Genomic DNA, 22,266 nt, shown 5'->3' with positions numbered 1-22,266 from the left:
AGTGAGCTCCGTGGTCTAGTGGATAAGCTGCTGGACAATCAAGCTGACGACAGTGGTTCAAATCCCGTCAAAGCTGGCTCACACATTCATTCATCTTTCTCATCTATCACCCATTGCCTATCATTCTCATTATCTTAATATAAAAAACTTTCCAATTTCTCCCACGATTTCGATCTGTTTCGACCCTTTCTGTCAATTTCCTCCAACTCTGTCTTCTGAGCTGTCCACACCATCGCCTACCTGTCTCAACTTCCTCCACGGGTGCAGTCTCTGTGTATATCCCTGCACCCACCTGGCATCCTCGTCCTCTGCCGCTAATAAAGCTGGTCTGACCCACAGCACTAACTAACCACCGCCGGTAGTAGGGGTGCATAGTAGGTGGTTACAAGTTTAGTTTGTTTTTTATTTAACGACGCCGCTAGAGCACATTGATTTTTTATCTTATCATCGGCTATTGGACATCAAACATATGGTCATTCTGACGCTGTTTTTAGAGGAAACCCGCTGTCGCCACATAGGCTACTCTTTTTACGACAGGCAGCAAGGGATCTTTTATTTGCACTTCCCACAGGCAGGATAGCACAAACCATTGCCTTTGTTGAACCAGTTATGGATTACTGGTCGGTGCAAGTGGTTTACACCTACCCATTGAGCCTTGCGGAGCACTCACTCAGGGATTGGAGTCGGTATCTCGATTAAAAATCCCATGCCTCGACTGGGATCCGAACCCAGTACCTACCAGCCTGTAGACCGATGGCCTGCCACGACGCCACCGAGGCCTGTACTAGGTGGTTACAAGTGCCTCTTAACAATGCCAGAAGTAACTACTGAACACTCCCCGAAGTGATCAGACTAAGCCCACAGCTAAAAGCTGATGGGGAACAGGTGTGTGGCACGGATAGCCACAAGAGACAAGCACCTATCGCGGTTGGAGAGACAAGGACTGGGATGTGGAGGTGGACAGCGAAAGAAGTTGAAAGATAGGAGGAGTTGCCAGATCGGGAAGAAATGAGATGGAGTTCAAAGGAGAGAAAGGAAAGGGGGCACTGGGATAAAAAAAGAAGAAAAAAAAAAAGTTTTGACAAAAGCCATGTTACAGATGTATAACTTTTACTCTGTTTCAATATATTTTCACTAATTATTTTTTTATTTATATAAATACATAAAATAATATTCATATTTGAATTCGATAAGTATTATTTTCATGGGTTTATTTAATTTTTTTGACATTTTAGATCAGTTAATGATGATTAAAATTAGGCAAAAAATTTATAAACTTGCATTTATTTTTGTGGCCAGATGTCCAGTATTTATGTCCATTATTCCCAATAACTTTTTTTTCTTATCAGAATGTATTTTTGGAAATGATTATGATTTATGTCCCAAAATTTTGTGATTTTTTGTGTGTGGGTAAAACTTTACCAATTGAATTGCAACGTGATACTGAACAAAATATTCCCATACCAATTTATACTGATTTCCAATTTTAAAGTATTGTCGCCTGCCTTTTCTGGTGAAGAGGGGCAGTGTGACGGAACATGCTCTTATCTTTTCGCCTGTGGCGATGTTAATTGTTTTAGAGGGCCGTGTGCAGCTTGGTTACGTAATACCTCCGCTCGACCGTACCCCCTAATACACACCCAGACCAGGTGTGGAGGCCATGTGGCCAGTAGTAACGTAATAACTCTGGTAGTGCGGTTTTACAACTGTGGTTTCTGGCGAACTAGGCGACAGTAAGTCTGGCCATCTAAGGAAATATACTGTCTCTGGGAGTTGTGGAACTATCACATGATAGGTGAGGTACGCGTTGTGCCCCCAGGCGATATTCGCTGTCTCTGAGATTTTTGAATAAATAGATAGGATTTTAGATATATCGGGGAGAAACATTGGAAGGCTCCCGGGGAACGTTTGTCCGTCTGGACTGGTAAATATATTTTCCTGCTCTGTTGTATAACCTTGATGTGATTTTAAATATTTTAATACTGTATTATACCATTATTATTTAGACAGTGTTTCCGGTAATCTGATGAAGTAAATTGTAGGCTTCACTGTTCTAAAATATTAAAGCTTAGCCGGTCATCCTAGAGGACCTAGGTAAACTGTAGGTTATTGTCTTTATGGTGATATGTACCAGTATTAATTCTGTATTACAAGGTTACTGAAAGAGGAGCAGTGTGACGGAACATGCTTGTATCTTTTTCGCCTGTGGCGATGTTAATTGTTTTAGATTGCTGTGTGCTGCTTGGTTACGTAAAACCTCCGCACGACCGTGCATCCCAAAATGCACTTAGTCCAGGTGTGGAGGCCATGTGGCCAGTAGTTACGTAATAACTCCGGTAGTGCGGTTTATGACCAGGGTATTGCTGGCGACCTGGCGACAGTAAGTCTGGCCATCCAAGAAAATATACCGACTCTGGGAGAGGTGGAAATATCAGATGATAGGTGAGGTACCGCGTTGTGCCCCTAGGCGATATTCGCTGTCTCTGAGAGTTTTGAATAAATAGCTAGGATTTTAGATATATCGAGGAGAAACTTTGGAAGGCTGCAGGGGAACGAACGTCGTCCACTGAACGATCTATATAAGTTCAGTCCGGACGTGGTAAATATATTTTTCTGCTCTGTTGTATAACCTTGATGTGATTGATGTAACTTTAAATATTTTAATACTGTATTATACCATTATTATTTAGACAGTGTTTCCGGTAATCTGACGAAGTAAATTGTAGGCTTCACTGTTCTAAAAATATTAAAGCTTAGCCGGTCATCCTAGAGGACCTAGGTAAACTGTAGGTTATTGTCTTTATGGTGATATGTACCAGTATTAATTCTGTATTACAAGGTTACTGAAAGAGGAGCAGTGTGACGGAACATGCTCTTATCTTTTCGCCTGTGGCGATGTTAATTGTTTTAGATTGCCGTGTGCAGCTTGGTTACGTAATACCTCCGCGCATCCCAAAATGCACTTAGTCCAGGTGTGGAGGCCATGTGGCCAGTAGTTACGTAATAACTCCGGTAGTGCGGTTTATGACCAGGGTATTGCTGGCGACCTGGCAACAGTAAGTCTGGCCATCCAAGAAAATATACCGACTCTGGAATAGGTGGAAATATCAGATGATAGGTGAGGTACCGCGTTGTGCCCCCAGGCGATATTCGCTGTCTCTGAGAGTTTTGAATAAATAGCTAGGATTTTAGATATATCGAGGAGAAACTTTGGAAGGCTGCAGGGAAACGAACGTCGTCCACTGAACGATCTATATAAGTTCAGTCCGGACGTGGTAAATATATTTTTCTGTTCTGTTGTATAACCTTGATGTGATTGATGTAACTTTAAATATTTTAATACTGTATTATACCATTATTATTTAGACAGTGTTTCCGGTAATCTGACGAAGTAAATTGTAGGCTTCACTGTTCTAAAAATATTAAAGCTTAGCCGGTCATCCTAGAGGACCTAGGTAAACTGTAGGTTATTGTCTTTATGGTGATATGTACCAGTATTAATTCTGTATTACAAGGTTACTGAAAGAGGAGCAGTGTGACGGAACATGCTCTTATCTTTTCGCCTGTGGCGATGTTAATTGTTTTAGATTGCCGTGTGCAGCTTGGTTACGTAATACCTCCGCGCATCCCAAAATGCACTTAGTCCAGGTGTGGAGGCCATGTGGCCAGTAGTTACGTAATAACTCCGGTAGTGCGGTTTATGACCAGGGTATTGCTGGCGACCTGGCGACAGTAAGTCTGGCCATCCTAGAAAATATACCGACTCTGGAATAGGTGGAAATATCAGATGATAGGTGAGGTACCGCGTTGTGCCCCCAGGCGATATTCGCTGTCTCTGAGAGTTTTGAATAAATAGCTAGGATTTTAGATATATTGAGGAGAAACTTTGGAAGGCTGCAGGGGAACGAACGTCGTCCACTGAACGATCTATATAAGTTCAGTCCGGACGTGGTAAATATATTTTTCTGCTCTGTTGTATAACCTTGATGTGATTGATGTAACTTTAAATATTTTAATACTGTATTATACCAATATTATTTAGACAGTGTTTCTGGTAATCTGACGAAGTAAATTGTAGGCTTCACTGTTCTAAAAATATTAAAGCTTAGCCAGTCATCCTAGAGGACCTAGGTAAACTATAGGTTATTGTCTTATTGGGATATGTACCAGTATTAATTCTGTATTACAAAGTTACTGAATGAGTAGTTAAGGGTTAATTAAAAATTAACCAGTTAGGAATAGAGTTGTAATTCCTTTATTAATTAAGTTCCCCTGGCAGCGTTTCTCAATTATAACACGTGTGGGTGTTGTATCACCGTGAAGTGATTAGAATATTGTGTAAACTAGACACCTAGAGATTAACTAATTAAGTGATCAGTTCTGGGTTGTTATTATTTGTTGTTGTTAATTAACTACTGCAGCAGTACATTTGTGAGCGTAGTAGTAATACAGATTCCAAAGTGTATTGTGTTTTGTTGTGTTTTCTAGTGAACTAAACGTGCTATATATATATATATATTTATATAAGATCTTATCTCTGATCATACCTAGAGCCGAGCCACTCGGGTATTAGACTGCCCGATACAGAAAGATCTAATAGATATACCGTTAGAAGAGATATTTGGATAATCGTGTTTTATTCAGTTACGGGTATTATAGGATCCCCGTGACAGGCAGTATTTACATATAATCCTCGCTTGAGGTGCCTGCGTCACAGGATCGAATCACCTTGGTTGATCCATTCAACTGATTGGGGTTTTATGTTCCAACCAGTGTACCACAACTGCTCAAAGGTCATGGTATGTGTTTTTCGGTCTGTGGGAAAGTGCATGCAAAAGATTCCTTCCTGCATTAGGAAAAATGTAGTGGGTTTTCTCTGATGACTACGTGTTAGAATTACCGAATATTTGATGTCCAATAGCCGATGATTAATTAATCAATGTGCTCTAGTGGTGTCGTTAAACAAAATAAACTTTTAACTTTTCCTGGTTATTAGACTTTATAAAAACATTTTAAATATCGTCACGTGTTTATTTTTTAATAAACATTTTCAAGTGTTGTCGTTAAACAAAACTTTAAAGGGACATTACTGAGTTTATTTCACTTTTTAAGATGTTATTGACTAACAGAGACTTTTTAGCAATTGAAATTACATATCAAATATATTTTTCTGCATAAAATATCAGTGGCTGTATATTAAACGTGTTTCTGATCGTTCTAGTATTTGTACTAGGTTAAATTTTATTTCCTAAAATATTGTTTTTTCGTACATACGGAATTATTTGAAGACAAAATCCAGTTGGACTTCTTACGAATATTAAGACGACCAGAAACACATTGAATATACAGACACTGATATTCTAAACAAGAAAATATATTTAATATGTAAGTTTTATTGTAGAAATATTTTATTTTTGGGAAACATCTTACAATGCAGCAAACTCTGGAGTGTCCCTTTAACTGTTATGTTTTATTTTTCAGTCCAATTCGACAGAGGTACTGTGATCGTCCTGTGTCCGTTATCATGAGCAAGTCTGCAGTGGATGCCGTTGCCACGGGAACAAGCTCCTGCACGTAAGGACACTTTTGCAATTATTGTAATGTATGTCAGACTGAATTGTAATTAATTCCCTTCTAGTCCAACTGGAGGAGAGTATTGTCTGTATGTCTGTCCGTCCATCCGTCTTTCCGTCCGTCTGTGTCTGTGTGTGTGTGTGTGTGTCTGTCTGTCTGTCTGTCTGTCTGCCTGTCTCTCTGTCTGCCGTCGGTCCGTTTGTCTGTCCATCTGTCTATCCGACCCTATGTCCCACATATATAGTTTTCCTGGATGTTGAGACATTGTGCTGAAATGCTCTGTATAGCTTTACCATATATTGTTACGGATCAGCGGTCTAATTCACTAAACTCTCGCAACTTTGCGATCTCACAGTGCAGTGCTAAAAGACTTAAAAAGAGGATGCTTTGTTGTCTAGCAGAGCCTAAGAGACCTTTGTGAATTAGGCCCCAGGTTTGACTCTTATGGTGATTTACCTATTTTTGACAGAGTTGTGGCCCTTGAACTTAGGAGATATGAAATGTTTTTTTTGCGACTTTTTGTTTTCCAATGCTTGAAGATATTGACCTGAAATGTTGTGTATAGCTTTATTAGGCCACACTTTTTTTTCTTTTTAGGATTACGGATCTGCAGACGTTAATTTTGCCAAAATGAAAAAAATAATAATTCAGTTTTCAGCCAATTTTTTATTTTATTTTTCCTCCTACTTATGATTTTTACAGTGGCGTTGTCGGGAAATACGAAATAAATAAAAATACAAGCCTTGAAATATAAAGCTAAATCAGTATTTACAAGCCCATCCAATTCCAACTCCGTAAGATTTTGTCGGTGCACTTTCAGCTTCGATCCGGAAGTATTTTATTTGGTGTGGTGCAACCTGGAGCAGAGTGGTATATAGAAAAGTGGAATTCAATCCCATCTGAAACGGAGTGCCGAAGAATCGTTCTCTCCCTTAACATTTCATTAATTAATTAATATGTTTATTTAAATTTTATCTTGATGGATTTTTATTAAAAGTAGTACAAAGTATGTTTTGAATGGTGTTAATACTTTAATTTATACCCAACTCCGACTTTGCTGAAATTTCATTTCATCTGTCGGCAAGTTCGGAATTTAGACCAAATGCATTCAGTATGGCCAATATACATGTACGTCACAAAACAACGTGTTGACGTCATTGTTTTGACTGAAATTGGTTGTCTTACTGAAAACATCCGTAATTAGTGTAATACAAAAAAATAAAATAATAACAACAGGAAGTGGGTGAATTTTTTTTTTTTTTTTATTCCATCCTCCGACATTGCCTCCTTCAAAACAAAATCCGTAATCCTAAAAAAAAAAAGTGTGGCCTTATATACTGTTACAGATTTAGTTTGACTTCCATAGTTATTGACCGGCCTCGGTGGCGTCGTGGTAGGCCATCGGTCTACAGGCTGGTAGGTACTGGGTTCGGATCCCAGTCGAGGCATGGGATTTTTAATCCAGATACCGACTCCAAATCCTGAGTGAGTGCTCCGCAAGGCTCAGTGGGTAGGTGTAAACCACTTGCACCGACCAGTGATCCATAACTGGTTCAACAAAGGCCATGGTTTGTGCTATCCTGCCTGTGGGAAGTGCAAATAAAAGATCCCTTGCTGCTAATCGGAAGAGTAGCCCATATAGTGGCGACAGCGGGTTTCCTCTCAAAATCTGTGTGGTCCTTAACCATATGTCTGACGCCATATAACCGTAAATAAAATGTGTTGAGTGCGTCGTTAAATAAAACATTTCTTCTTCTTCTTCTTCTTACTCTTCCTTTCTTTCCATTTCTATTTTTGACAGCGTGATCGTCCTTGAACTTTAGATAAAGAAAATTTGTTTTCCAGACATTTTTTCACAATGCTTCATTATATTGAGCTGACGTTTTGTGTATAGCCTTATCATGTACCGTTACAGATCAAGTTGGACTTTCATGGCGATTTATCAATTTTTGACAGAGTTATAGCCCTTGAACTTAGACGATAACAAAAATGTGTTGTGCCCGGTAGTGGACATGTATTAATATTAATGTAGAAATATTTAACATTTTACTTTTGTGATGACCGTCGATTTTACAGTAAATAAACATTCCTTTTGTTAAGTGATAACACAGTGTCCAGTTTCTTTTATTGTAATATTCCATAGATTTGACAATGCTTGAACATTACTTTTCTCTTATGAGTACATCATATACAGTGTAGCTGTGTTCACACTTACACAAGTTCTATTTAGTCCATCATCTCACCTGGTTCAAGGATCTCACTGGTTCCGTTCACACAGCTGAATCTCACTAACGCTTGTTTTGTGTGATGTTTTCAGTCCGTCATCTCACCTGATCCAGGGATCTCACAGTTCAGACAGGTGAATCTCAGTAACGCTTGTTTTGTGTGATGTTTTCAGTCCGTCATCTCACCTGATCCAAGGATCTCACAGTTCAGACAGCTGAATCTCACTAACACTTGTTTCTTTGTGTTGTTTTCAGTCCGTCATCTCACCTGATCCAATGATCTCACAGTTCAGACAGCTGAATCTCACTAACGTTTGTTTTGTGTTGTTTTCAGTCCGTCATCTCACCTAATCCAAGGATCTCACCGTTCAGACAGCTGAATCTCACTAACGTTCATTTTGTGTGTTGTTTTCAGTCCGTCATCTCACCTGATCCAGGGATCTCACCGTTCAGACAGCTGAATCTCACTAACTCTTGTTTTGTGTGATGTTTTCAGTCTGTCGTCTCACCTGATCCAGGGATCTCACCGTTCACACAGCTGAATCTCACTAACTCTTGTTTTGTGTGATGTTTTCAGTCCTTCATCTCACCTGATCCAGGGATCTCACCGTTCAGACAGCTGAATCTCACTAACGCTTGTTTTGTGTGATGTTTTCAGTCCGTCATCTCACCTGATCCAGGGATCTCACAGTTCAGACAGCTGAATCTCACTAACGCTTGTTTTGTGTGATGTTTTCAGTCTGTCATCTCACTTGATCCAGGTATCTGACCGGTTCTGTACAGACAGCTGAATCTCACTAAAATTTGTGTGTTGTTTTTAGTCCGACATCTCACCTAATCCAGGGATCTCACCATTCAGACAGCTGAATCTCACTAACGTTCGTTTTGTGTGTTGTTTTCAGTCCGTCATCTCACCTGATACAGGGATCTCACCGGTTCCGTTCAGACAGCTTAATCTCACTAACGTTTGTTTTATGTGTTATTTTCAGTCCGTCATCTCACCTGATCCAGGGATCTCACCATTCAGACAGCTGAATCTCACTAATGTTTGTTTTGTGTGTTGTTTTCAGTCCATCATCTCACCTGATCCAGGGATCTCACCGTTCAGACAGCTTAATCTCACTAACGTTGTGTGTTGTTTTCAGTCCGTCATCTCACCTGCTCCAGGGATCTCACCGTTCACACAGCTGAATCTCACTAACGTTCATTTTGTGTGTTGTTTTCAGTCCGTCATCTCACCTGATACAGGGATCTCACCATTCAGACAGCTGAATCTCACTAACGTTTGTTTTGTGTTGTTTTCAGTCCGTCATCTCACCTGATCCAGGGATCTCACCGTTCAGACAGCTTAATCTCACTAACGTTGTGGGTTGTTTTCAGTCCGTCGTCTCACCTGCTCCAGGGATCTCACACTTCAGACAGCTGAATCTCACTAACACTTGTTTCTTTGTGTTGTTTTCAGTCCGTCATCTCACCTGATCCAGGGATCTCACCGTTCAGACAGCTTAATCTCACTAACATTTGTTTTATGTGTTATTTTCAGTCCGTGATCTTACCGTTCAGACAGCTTAATCTCACTAACGTTTGTTTTGTGTGTTGTTTTCAGTCCGTCGTCTCACCTGATCCAGGGATCTCACCGGTTCCGTTCAGACAGTGCTGAGTCACATTCATCGCGTCACAGTGGATCCATCGGTGCTGTGTGCAGTGCCACTGATTTCTTGTACGTGTCATTTGCATTGAGTAACTATAACTATAAGGGGGGACGTAGCCCAGTGGTACAGCGCTCGCTTGATGCGTGGTCGGGTTTGAGATCGATCCCCGTCGGTGGGCCCATTGGGCTATTTCTCGCTCCAGCCAATGCAAAACGACAGGTATATCAAAGGCCATGATATGTGTTATCCTGTCTGTAGGATGGTGCATATAAAAGATCCCTTGCTGCTAATCGAAAAGAGTAGCCCATGAAGTGGTGACAGCGAGTTTCCTCTCTCAGTATCTGTGTGGTCCTTAACCATATGTCCAAGGCCGATATAACCGTAAATGAAATGTGTCGTCGAGTGTGTCGTTAAATAAATCATTTCCTTCGACGGCTGTACTTTGCGAAAAATATTAAATGCATATATTTTCAGTATGGTGGGTGTAAACAAAACCAAAATAGCCTTCCAGTATTCAAATTCATTGGCCCCATGGCAAATGAACTTTAAGAATTTTCAGGAACTCCTAATTAATTAATAAATTCTTTATTGATTTGTGTATTTGTTACTTTGTTTTTCACTCGCCCCTATTTCTTTCTTTCTTTCTTTCTTGCAGAGACTCCAGTTCTGAACCAGGAGATAAAATAGATGAAGAGGACGTGTCTGAAACATCCTCTATCTGTTCAACGCCAAAAGATTCTAGTGGTGGGTTTCTTCTCTGTTGTTTTTCTGTCTTTCTTCCTAATTGACCGACCTCGGTGGCGTTGTGGTTAGGCCATCGGTCTACAGGCTGGTAGGTACTGGGTTCGGATCCCAGTCGAGGCATTGGATTTTTAATCCAGATATCAACTCCAAACCCTGAGTGAGTGCTCTGCAAGGCTCAATGGGTAGGTGTAAACCACTTGCACCGACCAGTGATCCATAACTGGCTCAAGAAAGGCCATGGTTTGTGCTATCCTGTCTGTGGGAAGCGCAAATAAAAGATCCCTTGCTGCCTGTTGTAAAAGAGTAGCCTATCTGGCGACAGCGGGTTTCCCCTAAAAAACAGTGTCAGAATGACCATATGTTTGACGTCCAATAGCCGATGATAATAAAAAAAAAATCAATGTGCTCTAGTGGCGTCGTTAAATAAAACAAACTTTACTTCTTTTTCTTCCTAGTCAGTCTCTAACGGCGCTCACCTGATGCGTGATCGATCTAGGATCGATCCCCGTCGGTGGGCCCATTGGGCTATTTCTCGTTCCAGCTAGTGCTCCACTACTAGTGTAACAAAGGACGTGGGATGTGTTATCCTGTCTGTGGGATGGTGCATATAAAAGATTCCTTGCTGCTAATTGAAAAGAGTAGCCCATGAAGTGGCGACGGCGGATTTCCTCTCTCAATATCTGTGTGGTCCTTAATCATATGTCCGATGTCATATAACCGTAACTAAAATGTGTGTCGTTAAATAAAACATTTCCTTCCTTCCTTGTCCATCTCTGAAAATATCATACACACTTAGTCCAAGGCGGTAAAGCACCTGCTTGATGCGTGGTCGATCTAGGATCAATCCCTGTCGGTGGGCCCATTGGGTTAGTTCTTGTTCCAGCCAGTGCACCACGACTGGTACATGTATATCAAAGACCTTGGTATGTGCTATCCTGTCTGTGGGATGCACCACGACTGGTACATGTATATCAAAGACCTTGGTATGTGCTATCCTGTCTGTGGGATGGTGCATATAAAATATCCCTTGCTGCATTAAGAAAAATGTAGCAGGTTTTCACTGTAAGACTATGTAAAAAATTACCAGTGCTAATGCTTGACATCCATTATCCGATGATAAATAAATCAATGTGCTCTAGAGGTGTCATTAAAAAAAAAAAAAAAAATGTATCTTTTCATTTTGTATAGTGGGAAATAATCTCTTTAAATGCGAGAAAGTGAAAAACAATTCTAGAAACTTGTCTCAAAATTACCGGCCTCGGTGGCGTCGTGGCAGGCCATCGGTCTACAGGCTGGTAGGTACTGGGTTCGGATCCCAGTCGAGGCATGGGATTTTTAATCCAGATACCGACTCCAAACCCTGAGTGAGTGCTCCGCAAGGCTCAATGGGTAGGTGTAAACCACTTGCACTGACCAGTGATCCATAACTGGTTCAACAAAGGCCATGGTTTGTGCTATCCTGCCTGTGGGAAGCGCAAATAAAAGATCCCTTGCTGCCAATCGGAAGAGTAGCCCATGTAATGGCGACAGCGGTTTCCTCTCAAAAATCTGTGTGGTCCTTAACCATATGTCTGACGCCATATAACCGTAAATAAAATGTGTTGAGTGCGTCGTTAAATAAAACATTTCTTTCTTTCTTTCTGAAACTACAAGTTCTACGTTAGTGAAACTAGGTCAGTGAAACTTGGTTTATAGTTGCACCTATGGATGTTCATCACAATGCACTGAAAATTGATGGTAGACGAGATATTTACATGTAGTTTGTAGAATTCTTGTAGTATATAGAGGATAATAAATCAGTTACCAGTTATTATCAAATTTATGTCCCGAGTGAAAATTATTTCATGAGGGACATAAATTTGATAATAACTGGTACCGAGTTTGTTATTCTCTTTATTACCAGCTATTTGGGGTTTTTAAAAGCCTTTATTTTCGATATAGCCTACATCAGCTACACGTCCATGTATATAGAAATAACGTAAACTACTTTACTGTTCTGGGTATTGCTTTAACTTTGTATTTTATTCCCGGTTCACAGATAATTTTCAAAACCCAAAGTTCTATATATTCTGTAAAAAAGAATCTATAATGAATTGCACTAAACTACCATTTTATTACAAGTTTAAAACTGAAACCAGAAAGACGTAAAGGCAAATGCTTTAAACTACATGACGTCATTGTGTGCTTTGCCAAATCGTGATGATGTCATATTTAGTACCGACAAGGTGATTGGTTTGTTGGAGTTAAACCATCCAATACATGTAGTAGTGTATGTTAAACCAATGCATGATAATTTCTGTTAGAAATTACGATTTTTATTTTCCTCATTATGAGTGCCTGCTGGGGTAATAAGATGAGACAAAAGAGATAATATTCAAGTGTTAAAATTCAAAGCAGATTTGAAGAAAATACATGTAATTTTTATCATTAAGATTAGCGACATATCTAAAAAAACAGTCGGGGGCTTCAAAGATTTGTACAAAATCCACTAGCCATGGGTTCATAATTACAAAAATAGACTGAACTGCAATATTGTACCCCCCAAAAAATTTCACTAGCCCTCGGGCATGGCAATAATAGTTATTTACTAGCCGGCTACCATAATCTAGATGCCCTGACAATGAATAACCAAACATTCCTGAACATGTATATTGAAGTTTTTGTTTCCAATAATAATTTTCTACATCGTTTTTTTTTTTTCCGTATTTTTTTTTAAAAAGAAAAACTGCGACATGACTATGATGAAGATCTTAGCCACGCCTCTCCATATATGGACATGACACCTGGTAACGTGACTCCGCCCACGGCAGCGACAGCTCCCTCTGGATATGTGGACATGACCCCAGGGTCACTCTCAAGTAAGTTAGTTGTATCTATGACAAATGAATCGATCTCCCCTAAAGAGATTCGAACCATGGACCCTCTGTGTATGAGAGTCCAGCACACTACCAAAATGAACTAGTAGGGACATTTGCCTCAAGATACATCCAGTAGTATCAATTTGTAGCAACTCTACTACATAAAAAGAACCCTCCCTCAAATTAAAGCTACATGTATGTTGCAATGTAGGCTCTAAGTGCAAACATTAAATGGGGGGGGGGGGGGGGGGGGGAGACGTAGCCCAGTGGTAAAGAGCTCGATTGATGCATGGTTAGTTTGGGATCGATCCCCATTGGTGGGCCCATTGGGCTATTTCTCGCTCCAGTCAGTGCACCACGACTGGTACATCAAAGTCCGTGGTATATGCTATCCTGTCTATGGAATGGTGCATATAAAAGATCCCTTGCTGCTAATCGAAAAGAGTAGCCCATGAAGTGGTGACAGTGGGTTTCCTCCCTCAATTTCTATGTGGTCCTTAACCATATGTCTGACGCCATATAACCATAAATGAAATGTGTTGAGTTAAATAAAACATTTCCTTCCTTCCTTCATTGAATGGATAAATCTACCTTCATTCATGGGATTTGAAGTGGATACTCAGAAAGTCCAGAGCTCTATGAGCCAGTGTGCTCTAGTGGTGTCATTAAACAATACACACTGTCCTCTAGTTGTGTTGTTAAACAAAATTCACTATCCTCTAGTTGTATCCTTAAATGAAACACACTGTCCTCAAGTGGTATCTTTAAACAAAACACACTCTCCTCTAGCTGTGTAGTTAAACAAAACACTTTAACTCTCCAATGTCCCATCCCACCCCATTTTGGACAATTCCGGAACAGGCTTAGTATGATTTCTTACACTGTATAATTGTTTTTCTCTATACAGCCAGTCACGATTCTGGTCCCGCGGTGCCCGAAGAAAACGGCAGTTCCTACATGAACATGAGTCCTGGTCCCCCGCCGCCGTCTGAACCTATCCCCATCCGCATCGACACCAAGAGCACGGGATACATGGATATGTGCCCCAGCGTTACCTCACACAGCACTCCACTGCCGACAGTACGCGAGGGTGGAAGTAAGTCTACAGTGTTACTTGTCTTAGCGTTACCTCACACAGAACTCCACTGCCGACAGTACGCGAGGGTGGAAGTAAGTCTACAGTGTTACTTGTGTTAGCGTTAACTCACACAGCACTCCACTGCCGATAGTACGCGAGGGTGGAAGTAAGTCTACAGTGTTACTTGTCTTAGCGTTAACTCACACAGCACTCCACTGCCGACAGTACGCGAGGGTGGAAGTAAGTCTACAGTGTTACTTGTCTTAGCGTTAACTCACACAGCACTCCACTGCTGACAGTACGCGAGGGTGGAAGTAAGTCTACAGTGTTACTTGTCTTAGCATTACCTCACACAGCACTCCACTGCCTACAGTACGCAAGGGTGGAAGTAAGTCTACAGTGTTACTTGTCTTAGCGTTGCCTCACACAACACTCCACTGCCGACAGTACGCGAGGGTGGAAGTAAGTCTACAGAGTGTTACCTCACACAGCACTCCACTGCGTTATGTGTCTTAGTGTTACCTCACACAGCACTCCACTATTACGTGTCTTAGTGTTACCTCACACAGCACTCCACTGCGTTACGTGTCTTAGTGTTACCTCACACAGCACTCCACTGCCGACAGTACGCGAGGGTGGAAGTAAGTCTACAGTGTTACGTGTCTTAGCGTTACCTCACCCAGCACTCCACTGCGTTACATGTCTTAATGTTACCTCACACAGCACTCCACTGTGTTTTGTGTCTTAGTGTTACCTTACACAGCACACCACTGTGTTCGTGTCTTAGTGTTACCTCACACAGCACTCCACTGTGTTTTGTGTCTTAGTGTTACCTTACACAGCACACCACTGTGTTTTGTGTCTTAGTGTTACCTTACACAGCACACCACTGTGTTCGTGTCTTAGTGTTACCTCACACAGCACTCCACTGTGTTTTGTGTCTTAGTGTTACCTCACACAGCGCTCCACTGTGTTACGTGTCTTAGTGTTACCTCACACAGCAATCCACTGTGTTTTGTGTCTTAGTGTTACCTCACACAGCACTTCACTGTGTTTCGTGGCTTAGCATTACCTCACACAGCACTCCACTGTGTTACGTGTCTTGGCGTTACCTCACACAGCACTCCACTGCTTTACGTGTCTTAGTGTTACCTCACAGCACTCCACTGCGTTACATGTCTTATCGTTACCTCACACAGCACTCCACTGCTTTACGTGTCTTAGTGTTACCTCACACAGCACTCCACTGCCGACAGTACGCGAGGGAGGAAGTAAGTATACAGTGCTACTGGTCTTAGCATTACTTCACACAACACTCCACTGCGTTACGTGGCTTAGTGTTACCTCGCACAGCAGTCCACTGCGTTACGTGTCTTAGTGTTACCTCACAAAGCACTCCACTGCGTTACATGTCTTAGCGTTACCTCACACAGCACTCCACTGCGTTATGTGTTTTAGCGTTACCTCACACAGCACTCCACTGCCGACAGTACACAAGAGTGGAAGTAAGTCTACAGTGTTACGTATATTAGTGTTACCTCACACATCACTCCACTTTTCTACATGTAAAGAAAAACAAAACGGTTTTCTTTTTAGATATTAGCTGTAAAATTGTGTTAATGATCAACAAATATGTATGTAGGAACAGACGGGTGGACAGATAGATGAATAAATTAATAGGGCTTGGAAAAAAAAGAGTGTATTTCATGTTTCATCCTTGAAAAAATAGGGTAGGTAGCCCAGAGACAGATGGATGTGCGGTCGGTGTGGGATCGATCCCCGTCGGTGGGCCCATTGGGCTATTTCTCGTACCAGCCAGTGCACCTCGACTGGTATATCAAAGTCTGTGGTATGCGCCATCCTGTCTGTGGGATGGTGCATATAAAAGATCCCTGGCTGCTTATAGAAAAAAGGAGCCCATGAAGTGTCGACAGCGGGTTTCCTCTCTCAATATCTGTGTGGTCCTTAACTATATGTCTGATGCCATATAACTGTAAATAAAATGTGTTGAGTGCGTCGTAAACCATTTCCTTCCGTCCATCTGTCTCTACACCTTTTTAAAAGCTTGTTTTTGTTTTTTTTCTTTCTAGGTAACGAAAGCTACCTCCCAATATTTCCCTGTCTACATCGTCTCATTGTCTGTCCGTCCATCTTTCTCTACACCTTTTTAAAAGCTTGTTTTTTTCTTTTTCTTTCTAGATAACGAAAGCTACCTCCCAATATTTCCCTGTCTACATGTACGTAGATCTTCTCATTGTCTGTCCGTCCATCTGTCTCTATACCTTATTAAAAGCTTGTTTCTTGTTTTTCTTTCTAGGTAACGAAGGCTACCTGCCAATATTGCCCTGTCTACATTTTCTCATTGTCTGTCCATCCAACTGTCCATACACCTTTTAAAAAGCTTTTTTTTAGTTTTTCTTTCTAGGTAACGAAGGCTGTCTGCCATCATTTCCCAGTCCACATTGTCTGTCCATCCATCTGTCTCTACACCTTTTAAAAAGCTTTTTTTTAGTTTTTCTTTCTAGGTAACGAAGGCTGTCTGCCAACATTTCCCAGTCCACATTGTCTGTCCATCCATCTGTCTCTACACCTTTTAAAAAACAAATTCTTTTTTTTCCTTTCTAGGTAAAGAAGGCTACCTCCCAATATTTCCCTGTACACATCATCTCATTGTCTCTACACCTTTTTAAAAGCTTTTTTTTTCTTTTTTTTCTTTCTAGGTAACGAAGGCTACCTGCCAATGTCGCCGAGTTTTGAACAGAGTGCCATCGACACAAGCAACCTGCGTCCGACGCCAGCCGCCTGCCTGCTGACCAACGACACGAGCGATTTCATCAAGCGGACGTACTCCCTGGGCAGCAAGCCGCCCACCAAGATCCTCGGCAAGGCGGCCGTCACGCACGACTTCATGGCCGCCAAGAAGGGATCCATCGACAACGGGAAGAGCTGCAGTGCGCCGCACCTGCTACACAAGAGCCGCAACCTGCCGATGGACTACGCCACCAGTCCCAGTCCATTGAGCGCGTCTTACAAATCGGACAGCTCGTACCGGTCGGATGACTCCGACTCATTCATGGAGCTGGACTTCCACCGGCCGCGGACGGCCAGCGACAGCTACGGCTGCCGGCCCCGGGCATCCAGCTTCGGGAAGGCGTACCAGGGACACCGCCCACGCTCGTCCAGTTATGGCCAGCAGGCGAAGCCGTTCAAGATGAAGCTCGCCTCGAAGCTGGGCTCGTATGAGTCGGTGCGGATGACGTCGCAGGAGCTGATGCACCGGGCGTCGCTCGACTCGATGAGTCATGGCTCGCGCGACTCGCTGCGGATGTCATCGAACGAGTCGCTGCGCAAGCTGTCGGAGGAGTTGAGGACGAAGACGAACCTGCTCAACACGGAGTACGTCGACATGAACATTGAGAAGCGCAAGACGCCGTCGCCTCTCCCGCCCACACAGCAGGGGGGCGGCTACATAGACATGACGATCGGCAGTCGGACGGCCTCCCCGAGTCGTGGCAAGATGAAGGAATCGGCGGCCGCAGTGATGACCACTTCCCACAGCGACGAGAAGGTGCTGCAGGGCACCGGCTCGAACCACGGCGGAGACGACTCGTACATGAACATGGATGCCACAGATTTTCTGGCCAAGCATCATGGGAAGGGCGACGGTGACGATGGTCACTCCCATCACGGCAGCGACGATGGTCACTCCCATCGTGGCGGCGGCGGCGGCGGTCACTCCCATCGCGGCAGTGACAGTCACTCCCATCGTGAAGCTGCTCAGAAGGCTGGTGATCATTCTCATTCCCATCACAAAGACAGTCACTCGGTTCATCATCCAGTTAAAGTCCCGACGACGACGGTCCACCCAGCCGTGGAGTCAGATTACATTGGTTTCGAGCCGGGACAGATAGACTCTGTTTCCGTTTCACAGTCCAAGAGGAACGACGGATCTGATAGCAAATCTGCCTCCAAGAAGAGCGTCAGCCATTTTCAGCAAAGCAGAATGTCGGCTGCACCGGCGCCATCCGAATCTGGTGCCGGCAGCAAGAAGGGCAGTTCCAGTTCAGGAAGGTTGGCAGGTGGGGAGAGCCGAAAGAGTGACCTTCATGGTAGACCGGGCACTGTCCCTGAGCAACCAGAGGCGTACGTAATGTATGAGCCGAAGGATGTGCATGAGAATAGGGATGAGTACGTCATGTATGAACCAAAACAGTCGTCGTCCACGAGTCATGTTAGTGACAGCCATAGCGTGCCTAGACATGGAAACAGTGAGTCACTGGCACACAAAAACAGCCAGGGTGTGCCTAGACTAAGCAACAATGAGTCACTGGCACACAAAAACAGCCAGGGCATGCCTAGACATGGAAACAGTGAGTCACTGGCACACAAAAACAGCCAGGGCGTGCCTAGGCTAAGCAACAGCGAGTCACTGGCTCACAAAAACAGCCAGGGCGTGCCTAGACTAGGCAGCAGCGAGTCACTAGCACACAAAAGCGGCCAGAGTGCGTCTAGACTCGGCAATAGTGAGTCGTCATCTCAACATGTCGGGTCAAAAGACCCGAAAAAGAAACGGCACAGCAAGTGGAAGAGGTCTTCGAAAGTGGAGTCCGACGGGTCATCGCCGGTTGACAGTGGTGCAGCTAGGTCTCCTGGTTCATCCGGTTTTGCGTTCAGGAAGACACAGCAGATGGAGGCAGCGTCACAAGTACGCACGGAGGAAGCTGCTGACGAGTATATAGAGTTCTCTCCCATGCGGAACGAGTCCTCGCTGAAGTCGGTTCGTCAGAAGAAATCAAACGAGGACAAGGAGAGATGCAAACCTAAGGAAAGTGTTCAGTCGGACTATATCGGTTTTGAACCGGGATTGGTGCCAGCATCTAAGGAAAGTTCTAAATCACCAGAGGCAATAAAGTCGATGATTTCAATGAGTGCAGCCGAGAAAAAGGCCGCGCTTGGGCTGCAACAAGGAGTGGTAAGTTATAACAAAAGCGTGCCACCGTCTGGAGGTGTAAAGCCAACGAGCAGGTATTCACAACCCGCGGACAGTTTTTTCAATTTTGACTTTGTGAAAAGTGATGCTGACGATTCGAATGTGCAGAGGTATTCCGATGGTCGTGGCTGTGAACAGAGCGATTGCTCGTATTCTCCAAGAGGAAGCAGTAAGCCGGATAATGCACCAAGTGGTGTTAGGATTACGCAGTGTTCCAATGTGCCAATTTCGGGATTTGTTTTAGCAGAGAGCAGTAGCAGCAGTAGTAGCGCGGGAAAGAAACTGAAAGAAAGTCAAAACGGCAACCGCGCCGGTAAGCTGGTTGAGAATCGCAACGAGAAACCACCTCACCGACACGGCTCTGGTGGGTCGTCGAAAGGGGTCGTTCTGTCCCCTAAAAAGATCCTTTCAGTAGTATCTCCAAAATGTGTCTTGGCGCCCTCAGGAGATGCAACTTCTCCTAAAGGTGTCCTCGTGCCCACGAAAGAGGTGTCATCGGGGGGCGTCGTCTCGAAAAGCATTGTGCCGTCTTCGAAGGAGATGAGAGTGTCTTCGAAAGGAGGGGTGATCTCAAAAGATATTACACTGTCGTCGGACTCCGTCAGAGTTAAGCATGCGTCGGGGGGATCACTCAAAGGAAACATGTCATTGAAAGACGAACCCGTACTTCCGGACTCTAGGTGCAAACACGCCAGTGGAAGTTCGTTGTCTTCCGATTCCGTGCGGTCAAAACACAGCTCCGGAGGGTCCGCAAAGGGCGTGGTCGTGTCGAGGGATACCTCAGACGTGCCCTTGCTCTCGCCGTCTGGGATCTTAAACACACCTCCAGCATCAGCCGCAGTAGTCACCGACACTCTGGATCCTGGCATGGCTGGGATGTCGCGGCCGGGAAGCACACCGTGCATGCTGACTCTGGACGATGCCGAAGATAAGCAGACGGCCGGGGTGACCCTCACAGTGGATTCCAATCCTCGCAGTCGCCACAGCATCGCGGATCTCAGCGCCTACGAGAAGATGTCCTTCACGAGCAACTCCCTGTCGACGTCGACGACAACCACCACCACACAGCAGCAGGACGGCAGTCAGAAAGTGCTGAATTACGCGTCGCTCGATCTGGGATCAGCCGAGGCTGTGGGAGAGAGCGACGCGACTTTGAGGTCACCTCGGATTAAGAGCAGACACCCGTCGTCGAATGAAGAGCGGGCTGAGCCCCCTCTGTCGTACGCCAGCATCGACTTTGAAAAGTCGGAGAGCTTAAAGAATGCGGGGAGCAAAGATGTTAAGTTTACATTATGATCAGTGTTTAACTTAGTAATGTTACGATAAATATTTTGTATGTCTTTTTTTTTTTCTTTCTTTTTTTTGTATTTGATGTATTCAACTAAATGGTTAAAATCAACAATTTTTTTTTTTTTTTTTTTTTTTTTTTTTTCCCCCTTTTTGTCTGTATGGAAAGTGGGGTGGGATTTTTTTAATTTGATGTATTCAACTAAATGGTTAAAATCGACAAACTTTCTTTGTTTCTTTTTTTCATTTTTTTTTCCTGTTTTTCATTTATTTATATTCAACTACATTTTAAAGTGTTAAAATTGACAAACTCATTCTTTTGTTTTTCTTTTTTTTGGTCTTTTTTCATTTGTGTCTGTGTATGCAAAGTAGTTTTTTTTAGGTAATTGACGTATTCAACTAAATGGTTAAAATTGACAAAATGTTTATTAAGTTTCTGTTTGCTGCCAGTTTTAAATGCTGTTCAATGCTTATCCCTTTCTGAATCTTTGCCGACAGAATGTGTTGCCTGGTGAAAACCACTTATTTTTGCCAGTGGTTTGACATCCAATAACCGATGCTTCATTAATCAATGTGCTCTAGTGGTGTCGTTAAACAAAACAAAAACAGTTTTGCCAAAATGGTAATGGCTATGCGAGTAGCAGCAAGCAAAAATTTAATATATGCTTTGGTCCAAAACAGCAATTATAATGTATATATGATTAACTCTCTTTAAAATTATACACTGTATATATACGATCAACAGTCATAAAGGTTATTCGTGGATGTCGTGTTTAAAAAACAGCATGATGGGTAAAATGTGATTTCACATCAAACTGTTTGGGTATGCTTTATTTTAATTGTCAGTCTGTTTGTATTAACAAAAATAGCTTTAATTTACAGGGTTTGTAAACATATCGTGGAAATATTTTTTATTATTATTTTTTTAATTATTACTATTATTAATTTAGTTTTTCAAGTCAGGAATGTCTTGGAAAATATATTTAAGTTATCAGTGTTCTTCAAAAGATGCTTAACATTCTTTTTTAGTTTTTTTCGTTTTTTCTTTTATGTAATTGTTTTTCAGTGTTTTCTCTGAATATTGGTTTTCTCTCAAATGTTTTTTTTCTCAGTCATAATAGTCGCTTGGGACCAGGGCATTTAATGGAGAAATCCAAAACATACCCATCACTTATTCAGCAAATTTAACAGTAAAACAAAAAATTAATGTAACGGATTTTAATTGTCAGATATGCTTTCAAAAATTATTTAAAGTGTGAATCTGATTAAAATTAGCTCTAGTGGTCTGCCAGTAGATCTAACAGCATTGCGTGGACTCACATGTCCAGGTGACATTTCATCTATAAATAACAATTTAAATATCGACCAATTACACTGCTTTTTATAGCGTTATTCGGGAGGATACAAGTTCTAAAAATATCGGGCGAGACTATTTATGCAATAGGCGAACTTGTTGGTCTATTTCAACATTAAAAAACAGGTGGAAAAGTGCAGTAATAAACTCTGGATTGTATACTAGTATAAACAGATTTTATGGCTATACCATCACATGTTTTTTTTCGTCTTGAATCAATTTTATATAAAATTTTATATTGAAATTAGTTTCCGGCATACTTAGTAATTCATCTGAATCATTTCGTATACCCTCAGCATAATCCCGAATGTTTTCAAATTCTTTTCAAATCACTGGCATCATTTGCAAGTAAGGTTTTGATTGGTCCTGTTAGATCCACAGGTAATAGTAATTAACCAGTGCAGCTAATTTTAATTAGATTGGTAAAGTGTTGAAATTGCAGTAATTAAAGGGACAGACCCTAGTTTTCAAAATGCTAACTTTAAAGGCATATTATTCACTATC

At 42.4% G+C, this 22,266-nt stretch overlaps 1 protein-coding gene across 2 annotated transcripts in view; it reads left to right on the top strand.

Moving 5' to 3' along the window:
• LOC121377759 overlaps positions 1–21,753 on the top strand; it is a 40,242-nt gene extending 18,489 nt beyond the window's left edge. The window contains exons 6-11 of one of the 2 annotated variants that reach the window (XM_041505847.1): positions 5,482–5,574; positions 9,406–9,519; positions 10,107–10,195; positions 12,916–13,053; positions 13,961–14,149; positions 16,852–21,753. In XM_041505847.1, coding sequence (XP_041361781.1) covers positions 5,482–5,574; positions 9,406–9,519; positions 10,107–10,195; positions 12,916–13,053; positions 13,961–14,149; positions 16,852–20,417 — 4,189 coding nt within the window. In that variant the 3' untranslated portion in view covers positions 20,418–21,753. The remainder of the gene's footprint in view (positions 1–5,481; positions 5,575–9,405; positions 9,520–10,106; positions 10,196–12,915; positions 13,054–13,960; positions 14,150–16,851) is intronic. The other variant, XM_041505848.1, reaches the window with a different exon arrangement.
• The last annotated feature ends 513 nt before the right edge of the window (positions 21,754–22,266 follow it).

This window comes from Gigantopelta aegis, chromosome 7, assembly GCF_016097555.1.
Source record: "Gigantopelta aegis isolate Gae_Host chromosome 7, Gae_host_genome, whole genome shotgun sequence".
Classification (NCBI taxonomy): Eukaryota; Metazoa; Mollusca; class Gastropoda; order Neomphalida; family Peltospiridae; genus Gigantopelta; species Gigantopelta aegis.
Note: the sequence above shows the minus strand (reverse complement) of the source record. Positions and strands in the feature narration are given on the sequence as shown.